Here is a 24,759-nt window from a genome sequence, read left to right as displayed (position 1 = left end):
AAGAGCAACAACCATATATCTACTTGCTTACATTTCGACTATTATTCTCTATGTAATACTAACTGTTATCGCCTATCTACCAATAACAACACACTGTAAGCCACATTGAGCCTACAAAGAGGTGGGAAAATGTGGAATACAAATGCAATAAATAAATAAATACAAAATTTCCTCACAAATTCCAGCCCCTTCCCCTATATATAAATACACACACAAATACACACCCCACTTCCCAGCTCTCAAAACCAGTGGGTTGACATACACACCTTATCTCTTGGGTCCTATCAGCTTGTTTACTGTCTGATGCTTCCCTTCCCATGCACAGACATATAACACTAAGGACTAGCTTTACTAAATGGTGCTGTGGGCACATTAGCGTTTTTAACTCGCGTAAATGGTGTACGTGCATTAAATTCTAACACGCCCATAGAAATGTACAGGCACGTTAAAAATGATAATGCACCTTAGTAAACATACCCCTAAGTTCATAAAACTTCAGTAATTGTCTCTTTCGTGTATCTATGACCTCCAGAGCTGTCACTGCTTTAGTCATTATCTTACACCCTCCCCTTCCCACAAAACATCTTTTATCACTGCGCCCCTTTCCCCAAGCCTCCACTGTCTCCACCCCCACCCACATGTTCATGTACAGGTATCCCAAGCCCCTACACTTCAGGTTATGACTTGATTTTATTTGCTGTAGAATTGTCTTTGATGTTATGCTGTAGCAGCTCTCAAATACATACTCCAGGTAGCAAGATGCTTACGTGCCAGTGTTGTTTTATCTGTGCCGCTCCTTTCTTCCTGACTCCACTTTAAGTTTTGTACCTCTAGAGTCTGTTCTCTTTAGTTGCACTTCCTGATTAGCTCCTGTCCCAAACTTTCCAAAAGGCTTCATCTGTTGACGATGATAGAGAGCAAATATGAACAAAATACGCAACCCATGACATCCGTAGCCTCTCTAGCAACAAACAGCTGAATTTATTCCCCTGCCTCCAGAGAGATACCTAAGCACTGCCCTGTTCTGTTTGACCCCCAGGAAAATATTTGAGCCTTTCCCTCCAAACCATCTGTATTCTCCAGAGATATATCTGAGCCCTGTTCAGGAGGCTGTCCCTCGTTCGACAACCTTATATACCTAAACATCTCCAAACAGCTCTCACCATATCAAAATACTTATTAAAAACACTTGGGATATATTCCTTTGAACTTATTTGAACCTCACACTGACTAAACATCTCAGCTCCTACATAGCTAGTACAGCATATTAACCTGACTCATTACTGCATAACCATACAGTTGTTTTTAAATAACATACAAATGACTACAATTTCAAAGCATTGCAGTATACTACCTTGCATTTGGAGGCCACATCTGTGGTTGTCCAGTATCTAGTTCTCGATGATTTGTCCATATTTATCCACTTTGGATGGGTGGAGGTGGCGATTCCATATGACAGCTGTTTGGAAGAATTATGTGGAGGACATTTTGAGTGCTTTGTGCACGAGAGGAGCATTTTTTTGGGATTGTGCTGGGGGGGGGGGGGACGTTTGTATGTTATTTAAAAACTGGTTATGCAGTAATGAGGTTAATATGCTGTACTAGCTATGTAGGAGCTGAGATGTTTAGTCAGTGTGAAGTTCAAATAAGTTCAAAGGAATATATCCCAAGTGTTTTTAATAAGTATTTGGATATGGTGAGAGTTGTTTGGAGATATACATATATATGTGCTACAACCATATTGTAATTATTGTACCCAGTTTCTGTTTATTAATGTACAGCCTTAGAGAAATATCTGAACCCTGATCAGGAGACCATCTCCATCACTCCTGGAGAAATATCTAAACCCTTCCAAGGAGGATTATGTACTGTGGCTTCAGAGAAATATCTGACCTATGGTTGAGAAACCATTACTACCTCAAGAAATGTGACAGCCTAAGCTGAAAGACCCATTCTTTCACCCCTAAGATCCTGGGAGTGAGGTCTCTACCAGTAGGTAGCCATCAAAAAAGTTTATAGTGTCTTGAAGAGGAAACATGTTGATATTGTTTAAATGTTTATGAATTAAAATGTTAAAATTATGATATCCCCTGTTAGCTTTTGTTTGAATATTTGCTCAGATTCCCTTGATAAAGCCACAATGTGGTAAAAAGTGGATCCATGCTGGGATTCTTTTTGTAAGCACTAGATTGGGTGAATTTTCCTAAGGATTGTTTATGACATCAGAGAGTGTCCAAGGCTCCCAAGAGAAGATTCATTGGGCTGGCATACTTTGCATAACAACTTGCGCTGAAATCCAGTATAAAATAGAGGAATTAAAATTGTGACTTTTGAATATAATATATGGTGAAATGATAGAAAAATTGGTTATTTGGCTGATACAATAATAGACACTGTTTATGTTTTCTCAGAAATGTGTGTGTGTGTGTGTGTGTGTGTGTGTATGATTTTTGTATTTTTAAGTGGTTGAAAATAAAAATATTTTTAATTTAGGAGATTAGTTAAATAAGATTTGCAAGACCAACTAATAGCAACAATTGAATATGAACTGAGGAGTTGGGGTTATAGAATTATATTAGAAGAACTCACAACTTTTTTTCCTGTTCTTTACATGTCCTACTCCTTCCTTCATATTTTCACAATCCTCTTGCGATTGAACTTTGAATAACTGTGTTGTTGGCAAATTTAATTACCTCACTAGTTACTCCCATGTCTAGATCATTTATAAATATGTTAAAAAGCAGCTGTCCCAACACAGACCCCCTGGGGAACCCCCTCCTCTACCCTTCTCCAGAATACTGACCCTACTCTCTGTTTCTATCTTTTAACCAGTTTTTAATCCACAATAGGACACTGCCTTCTATCCCATGACTCTCCAATTTCCTCTGGAGTCTTTCATGAAGACTGGGCGTCTAAATGGCAGATGAAGTTTAATGTGAGCAGGTGCAAAGTAATGCAGGTGGGAATAGCTACGTAATGCAAGGTTCCACATTAGGAGTCACCGCCCAGGAAAGGGATCTAGGCGTCATTGATGATGATACGTTGAAACCCTCTGCTCAGTGTGTGGTGGCTAAGAAAGCAAATAGAATGTTAGGTATTATAAGAAAGGAATGGAAAACAAAAATGAGGGCGTTATAATGCCTTAGTATCGCTCCATGGTGCAACCGCACCTTGAATATTGTGTTGAATTCTGGTTACTGCATCTCAAAAAAGATGTAGTGGAATTAGAAAAGGTACAGAGAAGGGTGACAAATGATAAAGGGGATGGGACAACTTCCCTATGAGGAAAGGCTAAAGCAGCTACGGCTCTTCTGCTTGGACAAAAGGTGGCTGAGGGGAGATATAATAGAGGCCTATAAAATAGTGAGTGGAGTGGAACAGGTAGATGTGAATTGCTTGTTTACTCTTTCCAAAACTACTAGAACTAGGGGGCACACAATGAAGCTACAAAGTAGCAATTTTAAAACAAACCGGAGAAAATATTAATTCACTCAACATGTAATTCATCTCTGGAATTTGGAGTGTGGTAAAAGCAGTTAGATTAGCGGAGTTTTAAAAAGGTTTGGATAATTTCCTAAAAGAAAAGTCCACAAGCCATTATTAAGATGGACTTTGGAAAATCCACTAGTTATTTCTAGGATAAGCAGCATAAAATCTGTTTTACTCTTTTGGGATCTTGCCAGGTACTTGTAACCTGGATTGGCCACTGTTGAAAACAGGATACTGGCTCTTCAGTCTGTCCCAGTATGGCAATGCTTATGTTCTTATGGACAAGACGAAATGGACTAAGAACCTCTGGGCACAGACCCTTAAGTTCAAAAGCCAGAAAGGAGACAAGACAGGTCAGGGATGGACCCAGCTTTATCTCTCCACACCTGACATCACTGCGGAAACCCAGGCCAAAGTATCGGCCTGCTTATCCGACATTGCTGCCTGGATGTCCAACCGCCACCTGAAACTGAACATGGCCAAGACCGAACTTCTTGTCTTCCCACCCAAACCCACTTCTCCTCTACCTCCACTCTCTATTTCGGTTGATAACACCCTCATCGTCCCCGTCTCATCTGCCCGCAACCTCGGTGTCATCTTCGACTCCTCCCTCTCCTTCTCTGTGCATATCCAGCAGATAGCCAAGACCTGTCGCCAGTGGCGTAGCTAGCATACTTGACACCCGGGGCCGACCTTTTTTTAACACCCCCCCCCCCATGAAAAAATTATTTTTAGCAATAATCATGAAATGAGATAAATGGTCAGAAAAGAAACAGACAGTGAACATGAACATTTTCATCCATTGGCTGCCTTTCCATCTTGAGTCTGCCCCCCTCTCTCTGCCCCTTTCCATTCAGTCGCATATGTGTCTGCCCGTTCTCTCCCTGCCTTCCGCGTATACCCCCCTCTCTCTCTCTGCCCCTTTCCATCCAGCATCTGCCTCCTTTCTTTGCCCCTTTCCATCCAGTGTCTGGTCTGCCCTTTCTTCTCATTTCCAGCGCCGTCCGCCCCTCTCTCTGTCCCTTCCATGCTCCATCCATCATCATTATGCCCACTTTCTCTCCCATCCACCAGAGTAGTGTTCTTGTCCCCCTGGTCTGTCCTGACCTTTTCACATTATGACCCCGTCAACACCCCCCCCCCCCCCAACTGCAGCTTGCTGCTCTAGTGCTCATCATCAACTTCTAGCAAGCAGCATTGACTGCAACAGCAACAGCAGCAGAAATAAATAAAATAAAGATCTGTGCCGCGGGGCCATTACCTGGAAAGAACTTGAGAAGAAGATTCTTCTTCAATCTCTTCTGCTGCCGAGTCCCGACGATGGCGTGGCCCGTGGACGGCAGGGGTGGAGGAGGACGGAGTGCACTACTAGCCAGTGAGTGCAGGAAAGGCCAGGGCAGGGGTGGAAACTTAGGGCAGTCAGCTGGGAGCCTCAGTGCCTGGGACGGAGGAGCGAGACGGCTGGAGGACTCGGAGACGCGAGCCGATTACGCTACTCACTTCAGGCCCGGCCACAACCCACTGCAAGGTGCACTGACGCGCATGCAGGGTGCCGCAGGGGGAGGAGGAGGCGTCGTTGTGACTCATGACGTCGTCTAGAGCGGAGCCGCTGGACAGGCTGGGAGACAAGCAGCGCTGTGGAGGTATAAAGCACACGTGCTGCCTTGTGCAGCGTTACGGGAAGCGGGAAGGCACTGGGCATGGGCAGACCAGAGAAGAGGACACCCCCCATTGGTTGGCACCCGGGGCGGTCCGCCCCCACCGCCCTGCCCTCGCTACGCCACTGCCTGTCGCTTCTTCCTCTATAACATTAGCAAAATCTGCCCTTTCCTCTCTGAGCACACCACCCGAACTCTCATCCACTCTCTCTACCTCTCGCCTTGACTACTGCAACCTACTCCTCACTGGTCTCCCACTTAGCCACCTATCCCCCCTTCAGTCCATTCAGAACTCTGCTGCACGTCTTATCTTCCGCCTGAACCGATACACTCATATCACCCCTCTCCTCAAGTCACTTCATTGGCTTCCGATCAGGTACCGCATTTAATTCAAGCTTCTGCTACTAACCTACAAATGTACTCGATCTGCAGCCCCTCCTTACCTCTCAACCCTCATCTCCCCTTACGTTCCTACCCGTAACCTCCACTCTCAAGACAAATCCCTCCTTTCAGTACCCTTCTCCACCACCGCTAACTCCAGGCTCCGCCCTTTCTGCCTCGCCTCACCCCACGCGTGGAACAAACTCCCCGAGCCCATACGCCAGGCCCCTTCCCTGCCAATCTTCAAATCTCTGCTTAAAGCCCACCTCTTCAATGTCGCCTTCGGCACCTAACCTCTACACCTCTACCCAGGAAATCTAGACTGCCCCAACTTGACATTTCGTTCTTTAGATTGTAAGCTCCTTTGAACAGGGACTGTCCTTCTTTGTGTATTTTGTACAGTGCTGCGTAACCCTAGTAGCGCTTTAGAAATGTTAAGTAGTAGTAGTAGGAGTAGAGGTCCCTGCATAACCTGCCCCACCTGAGGAAATCCAAAGGTAAAATCCCCATGGCTATGGAGCCTAAAGCTTCAGAACCCAAAAGCAACAGAAGTAAGAGCTAGCTCAGGAGTCCCATGGACAGAACACTGTTACACTGCAATTAGAAAGCAGTAAGGTTGAACCAGATGCAAACAGACCCCATGGTGAATGTTTGCGTCATCAATAAGGAGTTTTATTCTGTTGTTGGTAGTGGAACCTACTTGGGATGGGGCCATACTGGGCTTATTGCTTACTAATGAGGAGAGTGTTTCTGATGTTATAGTACATCATCTGGCATCCAGTGATCAACAGATGGTGTGCTTTAATATTAAGGTAAGTGTGGAGAGGGTTTGTTCAAAAGTGAACGTTCTAGACTTCAAAAAACTAAGTTTGTTCGGATGGGGGATTACCTCAAGGAATTGTCTGGATGGGAACATCTGGAAGAAGTAGGAAAGCAGTGGGTAAAACTGAAAGCTATTGTAAAGCAAACCTTTGTGTAAGGAAAGTAAATAAAAGTAAGAGGAAAAGGAGGCCACTTTGGGTCTCAAAAGTAGTAACTGAAAAGGTAAGGAAAATGTGGTTAGCCTTTATAAACTACAAGAGATCACAGAAAGAGGAAGACAGGCAACAATATCTGGAAAAGTTAAGAGAAGCTGGTAGAGTAGTCAGGAAAGCAAAGATGCAAATGGAAGAAAACAAAATAGCCAATACTATTGGAGGGGGGAGACATTTTTTAGATATGTTGGTGATAGGAGGAAGTACAAAAGTGGCATGAGACTCAAAGATGAAAAGGAGGAATACGTAGAAACTGATAAAGATAAGGTGGAATTGCTTAACAAATATTTCTGTGTACACAGCTGAAGGGTCAGGAGCAGGACCACAGAAGACAAAAACAAATAGGAATGGAGGGATGGTAGTTCCTGAATGATTTTTAGAAGACTGTGTTTATGAGGAGCAAGTTAAACCTGAGGTGGACCGGATGGCATACATCTGAGGATTACGGGACTTGAGGCAACATGGTTTCTCTACAGGCAGGTCTTCTCAGTCAAGTCTGATTCATTTCTTTGACTGGGTGAGCAGAGAGTTGGATTGAGGGAGAGTGCTAGATGTGATGCAGAAAAGAGGAACAGGATTTGGGTGCGATTGAATATGATGATCTTAAGGAGGCCAAACAAGTAGAAATGGTGATTGGTGAGTGAAAGCTAAAAAGATGTTTGGATGCCTAGGGAAAGGAATGGCCAGTAGGGAAAATAAAGGTGATGATAACCCTGTATAAGACTAGTGAGACCTCATTTATAATACTGTGTAAATTCTGGAGACCACACCTTCAAAAGATATAAATGGGATGTAATTGGTGCAGAGGGGTGGCTCCTAAAATGGTCTTCATCATAAAGCGTATTGGAACAGACTTAAAGATCTCAATACTTTGGAAGAAAGGTGGGAGAGGGGAGATATTATACATTTAAATACCTATGCAGTATAAATGCACAGGAGGTGAGGCTCAATTGAAAGGAAGCTCTGGAATGAGTGGGCATAAGATGAAGGTGAAAGGGGATAGACTCAAAAGTAACCCGAGGAAATACTTCTTCACGGAAAGGGTGTTAAATTTGTGGAATGGTCTCCTGGTGGAGGTGGTGCAGACAAAAACTGTATCTGAATTCAAGAAAGTTTGGGACAAGTGCATAGGATCTGTAAGGGAGTGAAAGGGAGAGTAGATGGCATGGATGGGCAGACTGGATAGGCCGGGCAGATTTCTATGGTCTTATGTCCCAGAAACACCAAAGAAAGGCCCTGATTAAGTATATAATATCACATTCATTGTTGATTTAGTCTTAGATTGATAATGAATGTGACTGTTGGACAAACTGGATGGACTGTTCAGGTCTTTATCTGCCATCACTTACTATGCCTTCAATTTTCTGTGTTTCTGTGTTTCTTTTAATACAGTCTGGTGGCTAGGGATTGCCATCAGTGAGATTTTCATCCTGCTTGTCCTTGGAGAAAGGAAGTTACCTGTAGCAGGCGTCTCCAAGAACAGCAGAATTAATATTCTCACTGTCCCGCCCACTTTTCCTTGGAGTAGAATTTTATCAGCTATTGTTTCAGACTGAACTGGTCTTGTGTGACAACGGTGGATGGGAAGGTGTATGCATGCGAGGTGAGCCACTTCCAAAAGCTTCTAGAATGGACGTGCAAGAGTGTTTCTCATTCCAGGTTCTAATGGATGTCACCCATCAGTGAGAATATTCATCTTGCTATCCTTGGACTACACCTGCTATAGGTGAGTAACTTTGCTTTATGCCCCTAATAATGTATTGGAGCCCAACTGAGATTCTAGGGACCTAGGTCTAAGCTAGATAAATATTTGTAGACTGACACCCTTGCACACCCAAGCAGTGTGTAGCATGTACACATCCCTTAGGAGTTGCCAACAGACTGCAGAGCTCATTAAGAGAAGTTGTTATGTTTTTTGGGATGGAGGAAGGGATGACATGTGAAAGCATTAGGCTATCTCAGGGGATGTATGACTTTATTTATTTATTTTATTGCACTTGTATCCTACATTTTCCCACCTATTTGCAGGCTCAATGTGGTTTACAAAAACCTGTCATGGCATCACCATTTCAGGGTAAGAGATACATTTAGTGGTACAAAGATATCAATGATAACAGGCTATCAGTCGATCTGATCAAGCAGTTATAGAAAGAAGACGATCGAGTAAGGAGGAGAACATTTAATGTGTGTGTGTTGTGTGTTCCTGGAGCCCACAGAGTGCTTAGGAAGTGGCCAATGTGTGTTTGGTTGTGTGTGAGATGTGTGTACCATATAGATTTGAGAGACCTCAGCACCAAAATCAGATGGTGGTGTATTAGTGAAAGCTGCAGAGTGTAGGGAACTGCTAAGATGTCCCAGAGAATGTCACTTACCCAGGGTTGTGCAGCTGTTGAGACCACTGGGCCCAATATCTCACTGGAACGAGTTCTCTTGGCTTCTGGGGTTTTGGCTAGTTTGAGTCTGTTCTTCTCTAAGAAAATACGTTGACGCTTAAGGGCCTCTAAGGAAAGCGAGACAAAGAAAGTGTCAGAAAACTCAGATCCTTTCCCATTCTGTGTTACTGTATTATGGGATGACAATAATGTGCATCTGTAGAGAGGAAAGGGAGGCAGGGAGGTGAGAGAGGGTGAAAATGAGATTGGGATGTTAGGGGAAAAAAAGCTGATTAATGTTAAGGAAGCATAGAGTAGAATAGTAGGTAGCTACTATAAAAAACATTTATAGCTGCCAAGTTCATACACAGTTCATTATTTTCAGTGGAAAATAAATCTCTTGGCTGCCTGCTATGTGAATATTCCATCGTTGTTTCATTATTGCTACCAACCAAGTATTACATATTTGGGGCATTTGCTTAAAACTTTGATGGTTTTAATTCATTTATCCAGACCTGCGCATGGTATTGCTTTTTAAACCCAAAGGTGAAGGATGGTTGAACAATTAGATATATATTATGTTGTTTCTGACTTGTTTTTGACTGCTTTGAGTCCTACTGATCTGTACATCTGCTGTCTAGAATTTTGGAAGATGGAAATGAGGAAATAAAAATGAAATTTTGGATGTACTCTGTAGCAATTGTGTGTATTGATTCCTGTTCTGGTGTGTGCATGTGATAATGTTTGAATAACTGTCTATATTTATGGCTATGATTTCTGAACATGTGGCATTATTAAAGGACAGACTTTTAAATGCCTATTTGAGTATATATGCTAATCTCAACTTTGTTAACTATTTCATACATATCCATCTACTTGCTTCCATGATGTTACTGAATTCTATTATTCCATCTCTCTGTATCAAAATGATAAAGGAGATGGAACTCCCCTTGTATGAGGAAAGGCTAAAGAGGTTAGGGCTCTTCAGCTTGGAAAAGAGACGGTTGAGGGGATATGATTGAGGTCTACAAAATCCTGAGTGGTTTAGAACTAGTAGAAGTAAATTGATTTTTTACTCGTTCCAAAAGTACAAAGACCAGGGGACACTCAATGAAGTTACATGGAAATACTTTTAAAACAAATAGGAGGAAATATTTTTTTACTCAACGAATAGTTAAGCTCTGGAACTCTTTGCCAGAGGATGTACTAACAGCGCTTAGCGTATCTGGGTTTTAAAAATGTTTGGACAAATTCCTGGAGGAAAAGTCCATAGTCTGCTATTGAGACAGACATGGGAAGCAACTGCTTGCTCTGGGATTTGTAGTATGGAGTGTTTAAACTTCAATTAACTGGACCTCAATGCATCAACCCTTGGCATTTCACCTTCAGGTGAATGAGCCCTTTTATTAAAAAAAAAACGCCAAAGTTGTAAATGGAGTTAATCCTATCACTGGTCCTTTTTTTCTTTATCTAGACTGATAGGTAAGATACCCGTGCAAAAAACTCTATTAAAGAGAAAAACCACTGGAAATCCTCTATCAGTCTCTCAAATAAAAAAAGAAAAAAAGGACCAGTGATAGGATTAGCTCCTTTTACAACTTTGGTGTTCTTTTGTAATAAAAGGGCTCATTCACCTGAAGGTGAAATGCCAAGGGTAGATGCATTGAGGTCCAGTTAATTGAAGTTTAAACATTAAGGCAACCACACACTGTGAGAACAACATTTGAGTTGCTCTTGGTATAACGTTATAGAGATAGATTTGGAACCAAGAGACCCCATAAACAAAATAGTACGGAGTGTTGCCATGATTTGGGTTTCTGCCAAGTACTTGAGATCTGGCTTGGCCACTGTTTGGAAAACAGAATACTGGGCTAGATGGACCATTGGTCTGACCCAGTATGGCTACTCTTATGTTCTTAATTTGAGAAACTCATCATTAACTGCTATGCTGTTCTCGGAAAACGCTGGAAATGAAACGAGGAAGAAGGGTGGTATACTGGATTGGATAGTGGATGTAGGGCAAGGAGGGCTGTGGTGAAGTAATGAAGGAAGAAGGGGAGTATTACCACACAGTTCTCCATCTGGATTGTTGAGGAGGGGGTAAATTGCTTCATACGCATTCTCATTTGCAGCCCCTGTGGAAGAGTCACAAAATAACAACAGAGAAAAATGTGAGAATCAGTGACTGAATGAGAGACTCTAGAATCAGACATTACCTCATCCACCTCTCAGGGAATTATGCATGCCCCCATCTCTGTCACCTCCACAAAGCACTCTCCCCCTCTCATCTTGTCCACCTTAAGAATATACACCTCCTGGGAGAGTCCCCCTTTTATTCATCCTCAATCCAGTTTCAATCTCAACCTACCACACTCATAAGAATATAAGAATAGCCACATCAATGGTCCATCAAGCCCAGTATCTACTTCCCATTTCAATCACTAATGTTGGTCCTCTCTTTGGCAGCTAATCACAATTATGTCCATTCTTAAGGGAACCTGTGTGTCTGTCACACTCCTTCCCGACAATCTGCCATCTCCATCATCCTTCCACCCCATAAATGTCTCCTCATCTCAGTAAATTTCTTAGAGCCTCCCATTCCACAGCCTTCCTCTGACAGCCTCCTCATCTCAGTCACCCACTTTATCCCTTGGGAGCTTCCTTATCTCAGTTATCCTTAGTCACCCCCTCTTCCTCTAGAATCCTTTCCATCTCATTCATTCCTCCTCTCAGTCATTACACCGTGAGAGCCTTGTCTTCTTAGTCAGCCTCTGAGAGGCTCTTGAACTTATTCTCCAACTACATTCGCCCCTGAACCCTCATCCACCTGACTGTTCTATGTCTGCCCCTATTTTCAGGCCTCCTTTCTAGAGAACCTCCATCATCTTAGTCAGGGCTTAATTTGCAGATAAAAAGGAAGTGGAACTGTGGAGTAGGGAAAGGCTTGGGTGGCCCAGGAGCAGGGGTAGAGGGTATGGATTAGGGGTTCCAGTAACTGTTCTCTGCTTTGCTCCAGGCTCACAGACTACCCTCTTCTTCCCTGCAGGCTGCTTGGAAGGGAGGGACTAGAGCAGAATGCCATTGCTTCTCTGGAGTCTGAAAATAAGCGGTGGAACTGCGTTCTGTGGAGAAATAAAACAAACAGCTGATAGTAGTATAGGATTCATTAACCAACTAACTAGTATAACAGAAATAAGTAGATTCGAGGTTAGGCCAGAAACAGCACAACAGGCAGGAATGTTTGCAGTTAAAGATTGCAGACCCATCCCCCCTGCTCAAAATAAAGGGGGAGAACATGAGGTCTTGCCCTCTTGACATCTGTGCTCACCACCCAGGCGGGGCCTTGGGTCATCTGTAGGTCTTGGGGTTTGGAAAGTCCTAACCAGTCCCTAAGAAGATGCTCACGATTAAGATAACAGACTAACACGTGTTAGGGAAAGTTAAAGGACCAGGATCAATCATGTGTGTCAGTCAGGTGACCAGGCATATTTTAAAGTATATAACACGGGGAGAAACATATTCATCAGAATATCAGAATTCAGCAGAAACTGCTTCTCGTTTGTGGAGTCACATCCTAATTAATTAATGAATTAAAGCTTCTCTCATTCTGGTACCTTGAATATTGTTTGCATTATATTGAATTTGTTTATTGTGGTGACTAATAAATTACCAAATTTGATTTTTACGTCATCGGTTCCAGGCCGTTTCCCCACAAATTAAGCCCTGATCTTATCATCTTAGTACTCTTTCTTGGGAATATTCCCCATGGCACGTTCTCTTCTCAGGCGCTTGGCTATATAATCTCATTTTTCCAGTCACCTCCCCTAGCAAGTCTTGCTCCATCTCATTCTCCTTTCTCTATGGAGTTTTCCTCTTCCCTGTTCTCTGTCTGCAGTGCACACATGAGGTTTACTATGTTTTCTTATTCACAGCTGTATACGATTATGATGGATTTTGTATTTAATACATCCCAGGGACTCCTTGTTTCCAGTACCAAGAAGCAGTGAGAGATCATGATTATACCAGGCTCTCCACGTTGGATCTTGCAGATATAGTAAGTCCCTCGGTGGGTAAAGAACCGTTTTGCATTCTCCAAGGAGTCCCTGGCTAGAAACAGGAGCTTCAGGATTCCAACTTCATTGCATAAATCAATGGTATCTGAAAAAAGTCACAAACAGAAAAATACTTATGTGACAGTGAGGTGAGAATTTGCAGCCGCATCCACAGAAACAGCTCAGATCCAGCCATAGTGACACATGGAGGGTCGTAATCGAACAGGGCACCCAAGTTTTCATGAGGGCGTCCTCGCAGGACGGCCCCACAAAGGGGTGGGGAAACCTGTATTATTGAAACAAGATGGGCGTCCATCTTTCGTTTCGATAATACAGTTGGGGACGCCCAAATCTCAACATATAGGTTGACCTTAGAGATGGTCGACCTAAATGTTGAGATGGTCGACCTTAGAGATGGTCGTCCCTGGTTTTCGGCCATAATGGAAACCGAGGACACCCATCTCAAAAACGACCAAATCCAAGCCCTTTGGTCATGGGAGGAGCCAGAATTCGTAGTGCACTGGTCCCCCTGACATGCCAGGACACCAACCGGGTACCCTAAGGGGCACTGCAGTGGACTTCAGAAATTGCTCCCAGGTGCATAGCTCCCTTACCTTGGGTGCTGAGCTCCCCAAAACCCACTCCCCACAACTGTACACCACTAATAAAGCCCTAAGGGTTGAAGGGGGGTACCTACATGTGGGTACAGTAGGTTTTGGGTGGGTTTTGGAGGGCTCACATTTACCACCAAAAGTGTAACAGGTAGGGGGAGGATGGTCCTGGGTTCGCCTGCCTGAAGTGCACTGCACCCACTAAAACTGCTCCAGGGACCTGCATACTGCTGTCATGGAGCTGGGTATGACATTTCAGGCTGGAAAAAATTTTTTAAAGTTTTTTTTTTTTAGGGTGGGAGGGTGTTGGTGACCACTGGGGGAGTAAAGGGAGGTCATCCCCGATACCCTCTGGTGGTCATCTGGTTAGTTTGGGCACCTTTTCACAGCTTGGTTGCAAGAAAAAATGGACCAAGTAAAGTCGGCCAAGTGCTCGTCAGGGACGCCCTTCTTTTTTCCATTATCGGCCAAGGACGCCCATCTCTTAATCACGCCCCAGTCCCGCTTTCGCTAAGGTGCCAACACGCCCCCGTGAACTTTGGTCGTCTCCGCAATGGGAAGCAGTTGAGGACGCCCAAAATCGGCTTTCGATTATGCTGATTTGGGCGACCCTGAGAGAAGAACGCCCATCTCCTGATTTGTGTTGGAAGATGGGCGCCCTTCTCTTTCGAAAATAAGCTTGATGGGTTCACCACAGCCACAGGAGAGATGAACCAGAGAATGTCTGTAGCCAAAGAACAGACACTGCACAAGCTGCAACCCAGCATCATCTAAAGCAGTGTCCCAGCACCTGCTCCTTGATACCTACAATTCGGTTGGGTTTTCAGGATTTTCACAATGCAGGATTTCAAAGAGTAGATAGTGTCTTTCTCTCTACTCTCCTTGCATGAAATACTCAGAGAAGCTCTTTTAGACAGACAGGCGCTGTGGGGCTTTGGAACAACATCCCACCCTAGCAGCAAGGTTTAGGATTTCACTTTGCAGTGAGGGGAGACAAGGAAGGGTAGTATCTGGTCACTATGACATCCCCAATAACCCCTTTTCCTTACAGTGGCGTTTTATGTGTGAAAAAGAGAACTTATAACTGGCCCTAAATGTAGAATGGTTAAAGTGTCTAAATATATAATTTGAATGTTAAAAAATGCCAAGCAGAATCCACCTACAGAACATTAGGTAAGAAAAAACAGAGAGGTTCTTGTGAATTTTGAATGTGCAGCAGACGTTGAGCCCCGACACGTCTAGACATGAAAATCATTCTGACAAACTGATAAACTATGAAACGGGAAGTGAGGCACAAGAAACATGAACAACTGGGCATTTGAACAGGATTTTTTTCTGGATAAGGTAATCATGATTATTGAAAAATGAGCTTGCGGAGCTACTGCTAGTGATATGCAATTTATCCTTAAAATCGAGCGTGGTACTGGAAGATTGGAGGGTGGCCAATGTAACACCGATCTTTAAAAAAGGTTCCAGGGGAGATCCGGGAAATTATAGACCGGTGAGTCTGACGTCGGTGCCGGGGAAAATGGTAGAGGCTATTATTAAAAACAAAATTACAGAGCACATCCGAGGACATGGATTACTGAGACCGAGTCAGCACGGCTTTTGTGTGGGGAAATCTTGCCTGACCAATTTACTTCAATTCTTTGAAGGAGTAAACAAACGTGGACAAAGGGGAGCCGGTTGATATTGTGTATCTGGATTTTCAAAAGGCGTTTGACAAGGTACCTCATGAAAGGCTACAGAGGAAATTGGAGGGTCATGGGATAGGAGGAAAAGCCCTATTGTGGATTAAAAACTGGTTGAAGGATAGGAAACAGAGAGTGAGGTTAAATGGGCAGTATTCACAATGGAGAAGGGTAGTTAGTGGGGTTCCTCAGGGGTCTGTGCTAGGACCGCTGCTTTTTAATATAATTATAAATGATTTAGAGATGGGAGTAACTAGCGAGGTAATTAAATTTGCTGATGACACAAAGTTATTCAAAGTCGTTAACTCGCGACAGGATTGTGAAAAATTACAGAAGGACCGTACGAGACTGGGTGGCTAAATGGCAGATGACGTTTAATGTGAGCAAGTGCAAGGTGATGCATGTGGGAAAAAAGAACCCGAATTATAGCTATGTCATGCAAGGTTCCACATTAGGAATTACGAACCAAGAAAGGGGTGTCGTCGTCAATAATACACTGAAACCTTCTGCTCAGTGTGCTCCTGTGGCTAGGAAAGCGAATAGAATGTTGGGTATTATTAGGAAAGGTATGGAAAACAGGTGTGAAGATGTTATAATGCCGTTGATCGCTCCATGGTGCGACCGCACCTTGAGTATTGTGTTCAATTCTGGTCGCCGCATCTCAAGAAAGATATAGTAGAATTGGAAAAGGTGCAGCGAAGGGCGACTAAAATGATAGCGGGGATGGGACGACTTCCCTATGAAGAAAGACTAAGGAGGCTAGGGCTTTTCAGCTTGGAGAAGAGACGGCTGAGGGGAGACATGATAGAGGTATATAAAATAATGAGTGGAGTGAAACAGGTGGATGTGAAGCGTCTGTTCACGCTTTCCAAAAATACTAGGACTAGGGGGTATGCGATGAAACTACAGTGTAGTAAATTTAAAACAAATCGGAGAAAATGTTTCTTTACCCAACGCATAATTAAACTCTGGAATTTGTTGCCGGAGAACATACCACTACTAAATAGACTTGGGAAAAATCCACAATTCCAAGAATAACATGTATAGAATGTTTGTACGTTTGGGAAGCTTGCCAGGTGCCCTTGGCCTGGATTGGCTGCTGTTGTGGACAGGATGCTGGGCTCAATGGACCCTTGGTCTTTTCCCAGTGTGGCATTACTTATGTACTTATGATTTTAAATGTACTTATGATTTTAAATATCATAATCTCTTGTTGTGGTGGGGGAGTGGGGTCCTAGAGATCTGAAAATTAATTTAGAGGGGGGGGGGGGGCACAGCTGAAGGGTATTTAAAGTAATTGTACTGGCCCTGTGATGCTCTATTCAGTGAAGGTCTGTCTAGTGCATATGTGACCAAGATGGAGTGTTTTGCTAATGTGCAGGTTCTCTGTGCTGTTTTGGTAAGGCAGGTTTGCTATATGTTACAAGTGGCTCTGCTTTAAAACTGTACCTCCAGCACAGCACCCACCATTCTCTCCCTCTCTCTGATCATCCCTTTTCTCATATAATGGTCTCTGAAGCCAGTTTCCGCTCTAATAAAGTCAGAAGGTGCTAAGCGGTATTTTCAAGAAAAGTTTCACAGAGATTGTGAATTGTTCTAGCTATCTTAGCAAGGAGAAGTTCTGTGGATCTCTAGTTCACATATCCATAGTTTCAGTGGAGGGCTACATAATCAATTAGCTGTGCACCTCCCCCATTTTAGCTCTGCAAAAAGTTACAATTAGATAAAATCTCTGCTTGCAAGCTATTTAGAAGTAAGAGGATTGCCATATAGGGACTTCCAGCTTCCTGTAGTCTTCAGCAAAAATATCTATTGAGCTGCCTGCATCCACTATTAAGTAACATTTTGGCACAAAGCCAAAGTTCACTCTGCAAAGGTGTTCTAAACAAAAAAAAAACACAGGAAAAAAGGAGTTATTTTTGCTACTGAAGCCATGGTAGATTCTGATGACAGAGGTCTACAAAATCCTGAGAGTAGTAGATGGTTAATACAAAGGAGTTGTTTATTATTAAAAAAAAAAAATACAAAGCCTGGAGGAGATGCCATTAAGTTATATAGTAATACTTTTAAAAGAAAAGATTATTTCACTTAATGAATTGTTAAGTTCTAGAACTCATTGCCAGAGGATGTGATGAAAGCCGCTAATATACCTGTGTTTAAAAAAGGTTTGAATAAGATCCTGGAAGTAAAATCCATAAACTGTTATTAAGGGAGATCCTGGGAAAGGCACTGCTTATTCCTGGGAGTAAGTAGCATGACATCTTTCATCGCCTTGGGATTCAATTTCTGCCAGGTACTTGTGACTTGGATTTGATCACTGGTGGAGGCAGGACAGTGGTCTAGGTAGACTTCTGGTCTTACCCGGTATGGTAACTTATATTTTCATCTTGCTTTTTCACCCTCTCATTGCTTGTCCTCAATCCTCTCTTCCTCCACTCCTTGTCCAGAATCTTCCCTCCTCTCTGCCACCCATCTCTTGTAGTAGTGGTAGGTGGTTGAGGAAAATGAGTTACTGGGCAGGAACAAGGAAAAAAGAGAAAGAAATAGTGGGGAAGAAAGAGGAATGGATGGCAAACTATGAAGGGGCAAGAAAGTGAGATGCAGAGAATGGGCTTTTGGGGAAGAAAGAGGAATGCTGGGTAGGAGGAGAGTGTGAGAGATAGGAAGTTGTCTTGTAGGAGTTAATGTCATCAATGGGCCGGTTTGCTTGGTAAGTCAATGGGGGAGGAGGGCTCGATATAATTCTGAAAATCTGATGGGGGCAGAGAAAAGGCTGGCTCTGGACCTTGGAATGGAAACAGAGGAGCAGAGGAATCTGGTTGTTTACTGTCTGCTAGGCTTCACCTACTTCTCAGCCCATAGGAGGCTGTTAGGCCTGTGCCCCTATTACGTTTTCCTTACTTTCTGCTAAAGCCAATCAGGTTTCATGAAGGCTGGTTTTCCATGTATAGTGAGTCTGTAGTAAGCCATATAGTCAACTGGAATGTGGTCTCCTGTGAGATAAGGACCCTGCTGGAGAGCTGAAGGGGCCACTGAAGAGCAAAGGCTTTGGGAATGATGATTATGATTAATTTATGAACATACTGTGTATTTGATTTGACGCAGGGAACTTGCAGGTCACCACAGCTTCACTGCCTACCTGTTTTTGGTAAGTCCAATTTACTCTTCAAGTATTGCAGAAGCAGCAGCACTGGACAATTAACATTAGCCAAAAATTCTTTGTTATCTAAAAAAAAAAGCAAAAAAAAATCTCTCTCATTCTTCCAGTTATGGAAAGTGCATTACTTTGGCAACACATAAAACTGTTATTGCCAATAAAGTTATTTGAATCTGAATAAAGGATTCACTCGATGCCAAACTGCCTGAATGACACCTCTGCTCCACTGTATCTCATCCCCTACATCAGCAAGAGACTCCTCCCTCCCAGCAAAACTAACCCCAATACAAGAGAGAGAGAGAGAGAGAGAGAGAGAGAGAGAGAGAGAGCGCCTCCCTCAGTACTAAACTAATCCCCAAACTCAGAGCGAGACCTCCTTTTAGTGCTGATCTAACCCACATAAACCAGAGTAAAAAAAAAAACCCTCCCTCACTGCTGAACTAACTCCCCTACACCAGTGAGAAAACCCCTCCCTTGCTGAAGAAACCATATGGGTGTATCTAGCATTTAGCATGTGCTAATTTTAGTGTGCACTAAAAACGTTAGCACACCTTAGTAAACAAGGTCCTAGTTTTTTTAAAGCTTCCGTTAGCTTTTTTTTAAAATTGATATTGTTTTTAGAATTTTAACAGCTTAAGTGTTATTGATGTTTGTCTTGGCTGCTTGCAAATCCTTGTCACACACACGGGTTCTTTTACTAAGGTGTGCTAACAGATTATCACATGCTAAATGATAAGACGCCCATAGGAATATAATGGGCGTCTTATTTAGCATAACTTAAAAAGAACCCCATTGCGAGGTTCTAGTTTTGAGTCGCATATTCAGTTTTATTTGACCTTGTGAGCTTTTGGTATTTCAATTTGACACATTTATTTAATTTTCCTTGTGAGAATCGGCAGAACTGCCTCTATGGCAAGATGTAGGGACCTGTTTATTAAACTGCTTCAGGAGTGGGGTTACGTGATCGTACGTTGTTGCACTACAGCTCTTTGCCCTTTAGAATCTGTGGCCTGCAGTTTAGATGTTCCCCAATAGAGAAAAATCTCTTTTAGCCAAAAGGCCAAGAGACGGAGAACCTGGACAAAAACTGTCAGATGGGTCAGAATTGCAGGGAAGTCCTGACTAGCCTGCCCCAATTAAATTCAGGTGAGATGTTTTGCTGCCCCCCCCTTTAACAAGCTTCAGTTCCATTTGTTTAGTGGATGTGCTTTATATTAACCCCAACTTTAATAGATAATTTTTTATTACATTTGTACACTGTGCTTTCCCATTCATGGCAGGCTCAATGTGGCTTACATGGGGCAATGGAGGGTTAAGTGACTTGCCCAGAGTCACAAGGAGTTGCCTGTGCCGGGAATTGAACTCAGTTCCTCAGGACCAAAGTCCACCACCCTAACCACTAGGCCACTCCTCCACCCCAAATTTGGGACTTATATGTTAAATGGACCTCACGTCCGGACACCTCCTGTTCATCTGATGCCTAGACCAGAGAGTTCCACCTGGGGAGGGGGAGGGGGGAGGGAGGAGGGAGGAGGGAGGAGGGAGGAATTAGAGCTAAACTGTTATTAGCATTTGTTTCTATGCTTTACTCGATAGGTTTATGGTTGTATTGTTCATTGACAATTTTGTAATATCGTATTATTTTTCAATAAAAGGAAAATAAATAATGAAAAAAAAAATAAAATAAACTGTGTTTGCTGTTTAAAAACCATAATAAAGAAGTGTTGAAGAGGCAGCTTATTCGTAAGGATTACTCTGTTGGGGAGTCTGGATTTTTGGAGAGAGCCTCTGAAAAGTGAGCTAAACCATGCCAGATATGATCTGCCTGTGACACTATCAGGCTCATTTTCGAAAGAAAAGGACGCCCATCTTTCAACACAAATCGGAAGATGAGCATTCTTCTCACAGGGTCGCCCAAATAGGTATAATCGAAAGCCAATTTTGGACGTCCCCAACTGCTTTCCATCGTGGGGATGACCAAAGTTCACGGGGCGTGTCGGAGGCGTGGTGAAGGCGGGACTTGGGCGTGCCTAACACATGGATGTCCTTGACTCATAATGGAAAAAAAGGGCGTCCCTGACGAGCACTTGGATGACTTTACCTGGTCCTGTTTTTTTTACAAACAAGGCACAAAAAGGAACTGACCAGATGACCACCGGAGGGAATCGGGGATGACCTCCCGTTACTCCCCCAGTGGTCACTAACCCCCTCCCACTCTCAAAAAACATCGTTAAAAATATTTTGTGCCAGCCTCAAATGTCATACCCAGCTCCATGACAGCAGTATGCAGGTCCCTGGAGCAGTTTTTAGTGGGTGCAGTGCACTTCAGTCAGGCGGACCCAGGCCCACCCCCCCCTACCTGTTACACTTGTGGTGGTAAATGTGAGCCCTCGAAAACCCACCAGAAAGCCACTGTACCCACATCTAGGTGCTCCCCTTCACCTATAAGGGCTATGGTAGTGGTGTACAGTTGTGGATAGTGGGTTTTGGGGGGGATTGTACCTGGGAGCAATTTCTGAAGTCCATTGCAGTGCCCCCTAGGGTGCCCGGTTGGTGTCCTGGCATGTTGGAGACCAGTGCACTACGAATGCTGGCTCCTCCCACGACCAAAGGGCTTGCATTTGGTCATTTCTGAAATGGGCGGCCTTGGTTTCCATTATCGCCGAAAATCAAAAACGACCATCTCTAGGGACGACCTAAATTTCAGGATTTAGGCGTCTCTGACCATATTATCAAAATGAAAGATGGACGTCCATCTTGTTTCGATAATACGGGTTTCTCCGCCCCTCCACCGGGACATTTTGCGAGGATGTCCTCAACAAAACTTGGACGTACCTTTCAATTATGCCCCTCCATGTTACACCTGGTATGAGACCTCCTCAGCAACCCAGGGCTAAATACCAAAATAAATAAAATTGTATAGCTATAGAGTAGGCTGGTTGGAAGTCTTAACTTCAAATTGATTATAAAGGTATTTTTAGAAGAGTTTTTATTGGAGCTGAAGTGCAGGACATCCACTTAGTAGCAGGTGATCACATCACATGACTCATTTATGCCTGTTTTAGTTGTTTTTTTAGAGTCTGCCATGTATTCTTTTAAAGTTTTTTATTTTATTTTATTTCCTATTTAATTGTATAGCTATTCTGTTTTTGTTATAATTTTATTTTTATAGTATATTTCTGCTGGATTGGTATATTTGTATGTTGTCCCTTACCTTGACCTATTTAGAATGCGAGATGATAAATAAACTGAAAGTGATTTTTATTATTAAGGGGCCCTTTTGCAAAGCTGCGGTAGAAAGTGGTTTTAGTTCACCCTCACGTGGGTTTTCCCCACCTGCTAAGGTTATTCCTACTGCAGCTAAATAATGGTCGATTTTCCATTTTTTAAATAAATGGCCATGTGCTAATGTTGTCATTATTAAAAACTAGTAAAAAAAGGCCCGTTTATGAACACAATGAAACGGGCGCTAGCAAGGTTTTCCTCGGAGTGTGTATGTGTGAGAGAGAGTGTGTGCAAGTGAGTCTGTGAGAGAGAGTGTATGGGGGACAATTGCCATTGTTCCGTTGTACTTCCCTTAGCTACCCTTCTCCATTGTGAATAGAGATAGATTGTGTGTGTGAGAGGGTGGGAGGTTGGGGGGGATAAACTCTGTTTCCCTTGCGCCGTGCAGCTGTCATTGCCATACTCTCAATGGAAAGCAAACCTGTGAGGTGCTGCATCCACGTTGTCGTTCACTGTCCTCCCTCCCCTGTCTTAGTAGACAGGAGTGGAAGTAAGCCTATGTAGTCCAGTGTAAGGAAGGAAGGCAATTAGGGTAATCTCTGTTTCCCCTGTGCCATGCAGCCGTCATTCGCATACACTGAAAGCAAAGGAAACGTGTGAGGTGCTGCATCCACATTGTCGTTGTGCTGTTGGCTGGCGAGCGGGAGGAACTGGGATCATCGGGGAGGAGGGTGAATGAGGGAGGGCTGAGGGTGGGGGTGCTGTCCAGCAGCACTGGCGAGTTGGGACAGGAGGGGGCCCGGGGGGAGGGAGAGAGCGTGCGGGAGGTGCTGCATCCACGTTGTTGTTCTGCTGTTGGCGCGGCGGGATGGTGAGTGCGAGCAAGTGGAAACATCGGGGAGGAGGGTGAGTGAGGGAGGGCTGAGGGCGGGGCAATGTCCAGAGGCGCTAGCGAGGTGGGAGAGTAGGGGGCCCGGGGGGAGGGAGAGAGCGTGCTGCGGGTCCAAGTGGAGGGCTGGAACTTGGAGAGGAGAGAGGGAGGGTGGGCCAGGGAGCGGCAGGAGGCAGTGAGAGGCAATCAGAAAGGGAGTGTCAGCGCTGCACCGTCGTCGAGGGCGTTCGTTGGTGGATGGCATTTCCTGGAGTGTGAGGGAGTGTCAGTGGTGTGCCCTCATCGTTGGCGTTCTTTGATCGCGTTTCCTGTAGTGTGAGTGCTCCGCCCTCATCGTCATCACGTTGATGCGGGGGGGGGGGGCACACAGTAATGGTCAAAACCGGATATCTCTGGTGCCTCACACTTCCGGTTGAGGCTTCGTTTAGAACGTTGGGGTTGCGAATTATGTCTGGAAGGGGTTTGGCTGAGGGCGGGTCTATGAGTGAGAGTGAGTGGTGGATGAGTGAGAGTGAGTGTTGCTGAGAGCCTAGCCTTCAGTGTTTCCCTCCCACAGAGTGAGCTTCAGAATGTTGCAGGTGAGAATTATTTATATAGAGATTGGCGACTGAGCCCTTATGACACCTGTTTTGTAGGCAGTAAAGGCTGACATGCGAATCCAGCACTGATCAGTCAGTGCACTGCAATGCAGTGGCGTAGCCAAGGGTGGGCTCAGGCCCACCCACTTTGGGCTCAGGCCCACCCAGAAGCAGCACACCTATGATGTGTCTGGCAAGGATCCCCAAGCCCCACCAGCTGAAAACTCCCAACAACTGTCCCTCCTGCATACCTTGTAAATAGCAGATCTTCGCCTACAGTGAGACGCAACTGATACATACTGCTTACTCTGGCCCCACAGCCTTCCCTCTGATGTATTCCCGCCTATGCGGAAACAGGAATATGCATCAGAGGGAAGGCTTTGGGGTCAACATGAGCAATGTGTATTAGTTGCTGCTCGCTGCCGGTGAAAATCTGCTATTTAAAAAGTATGCAGGAGAGGGGGGACGTTTGATAGACCATATGGCATGCAGTCGAGAGAGGGAGAGACCAAATCACTTGTGGGACAAGGCAGAGTTCTTCTGCCCACCCATCTTAGACCAAGGCCCACCCAAAACTGGGTGTCTGGCTAAGCCCCTGCTGCAATGTGGCTGTGCTAAATAGTACAGAAATAGCCACTGTCCGCCCCAGACACGCGCCTTTCTCAGAAAAAGAAAAAAATACTGTTTGCATGCATAGATTGCAGATTTACTGCAGGACACCTGAACGTAATCATGCTTACGGTGGTGAGAGTGAAATAAAGGTGAGTATGATAATACTATTTAGGTATTTAATGGGTTATTTGTACATTTTAGCTAAAAAGCCAGGGATGGGAGGTACCTCAGGAAATCATCTACTCCATAAACCATGGAAGAGAGATGTGTTGTTACCTCCGAGGAGAAAGAATCCTCCATCTTACTACTACTACTACTACTACTATTAAACATTTCTATAGCACTACTAGACTTACGCAGCGCTGTACAAATGAACATGAAAAGACAGTCCCTGCTCAACAGAGCTTACAATCTAAATTGGACAGACGAACAGACAGCTAGGGGTGGGGAAATTGCAGTGGTAGGGGTGATAAGTGAGGGTGTTGAGTAAGAGAGTCATGGTTAGGAGTCGAAAGCAGTAGTAGCTGCTCACTCATTACAGGATTACAAAGCTCTTTCTCTCCATGTCTCATTTTACTACTTCTACCCGTTCTCTTACGCCCTTTCTGTCCTGTAAGTGTCAAGAGGTTCTGCCCTTTTTGAGAGTTTGGAGCTGTGACGGATCCTGCTGATCAACTCACCTCCATGAATAACAGAAATGAACATTGTCTTCTTGGTCACTGGAGATGTAGCAGTTGGGCAACGGTCATCAGGTGGGAGCTGGTAATCAAGCGTTGTCTAAAGGTGAGCTGTTTGATGGGGTCATGCAACAATTACTGCTTGCTGGTGGGTGGTGCTCATTGAGAATTTACAAGCGGAAAGCAGTTTGCAGGCGTATTGGCAGCAGGCGGATGTTGGTATATGCATTGGTCAGTCTGGTGTTGGACGTGTGTCACAGAGCTGGGAAGGGATCTCAGGCTAGATAGATATTGCTCAATGCTATTGTGAGGTCATGGCACAAGGTCTTA

The 24,759-nt window shown here is 44.1% G+C and overlaps 1 protein-coding gene across 1 annotated transcript; it reads right to left on the bottom strand.

The window, feature by feature from the left end:
- Window positions 1-781: 781 nt before the first annotated feature.
- Window positions 782-24,457, bottom strand: C7HXorf65 (chromosome 7 CXorf65 homolog). Its single transcript, XM_030209789.1, has 5 exons — window positions 24,433-24,457; window positions 12,958-13,092; window positions 11,001-11,069; window positions 8,935-9,062; window positions 782-898 (listed from the first exon to the last, which is right to left on the bottom strand). Exons 1-5 carry the CDS (start codon window positions 24,455-24,457, stop codon window positions 782-784), a joined length of 474 nt encoding a protein of 157 aa, XP_030065649.1.
- Window positions 24,458-24,759: the final 302 nt, after the last annotated feature.

Source organism: Microcaecilia unicolor, chromosome 7, assembly GCF_901765095.1.
Source record: "Microcaecilia unicolor chromosome 7, aMicUni1.1, whole genome shotgun sequence".
NCBI classification, from domain to species: domain Eukaryota; kingdom Metazoa; phylum Chordata; class Amphibia; order Gymnophiona; family Siphonopidae; genus Microcaecilia; species Microcaecilia unicolor.
The sequence above is the reverse complement of the archived record's forward strand: the minus strand, read 5'-3'. Positions and strand labels throughout refer to the sequence as shown.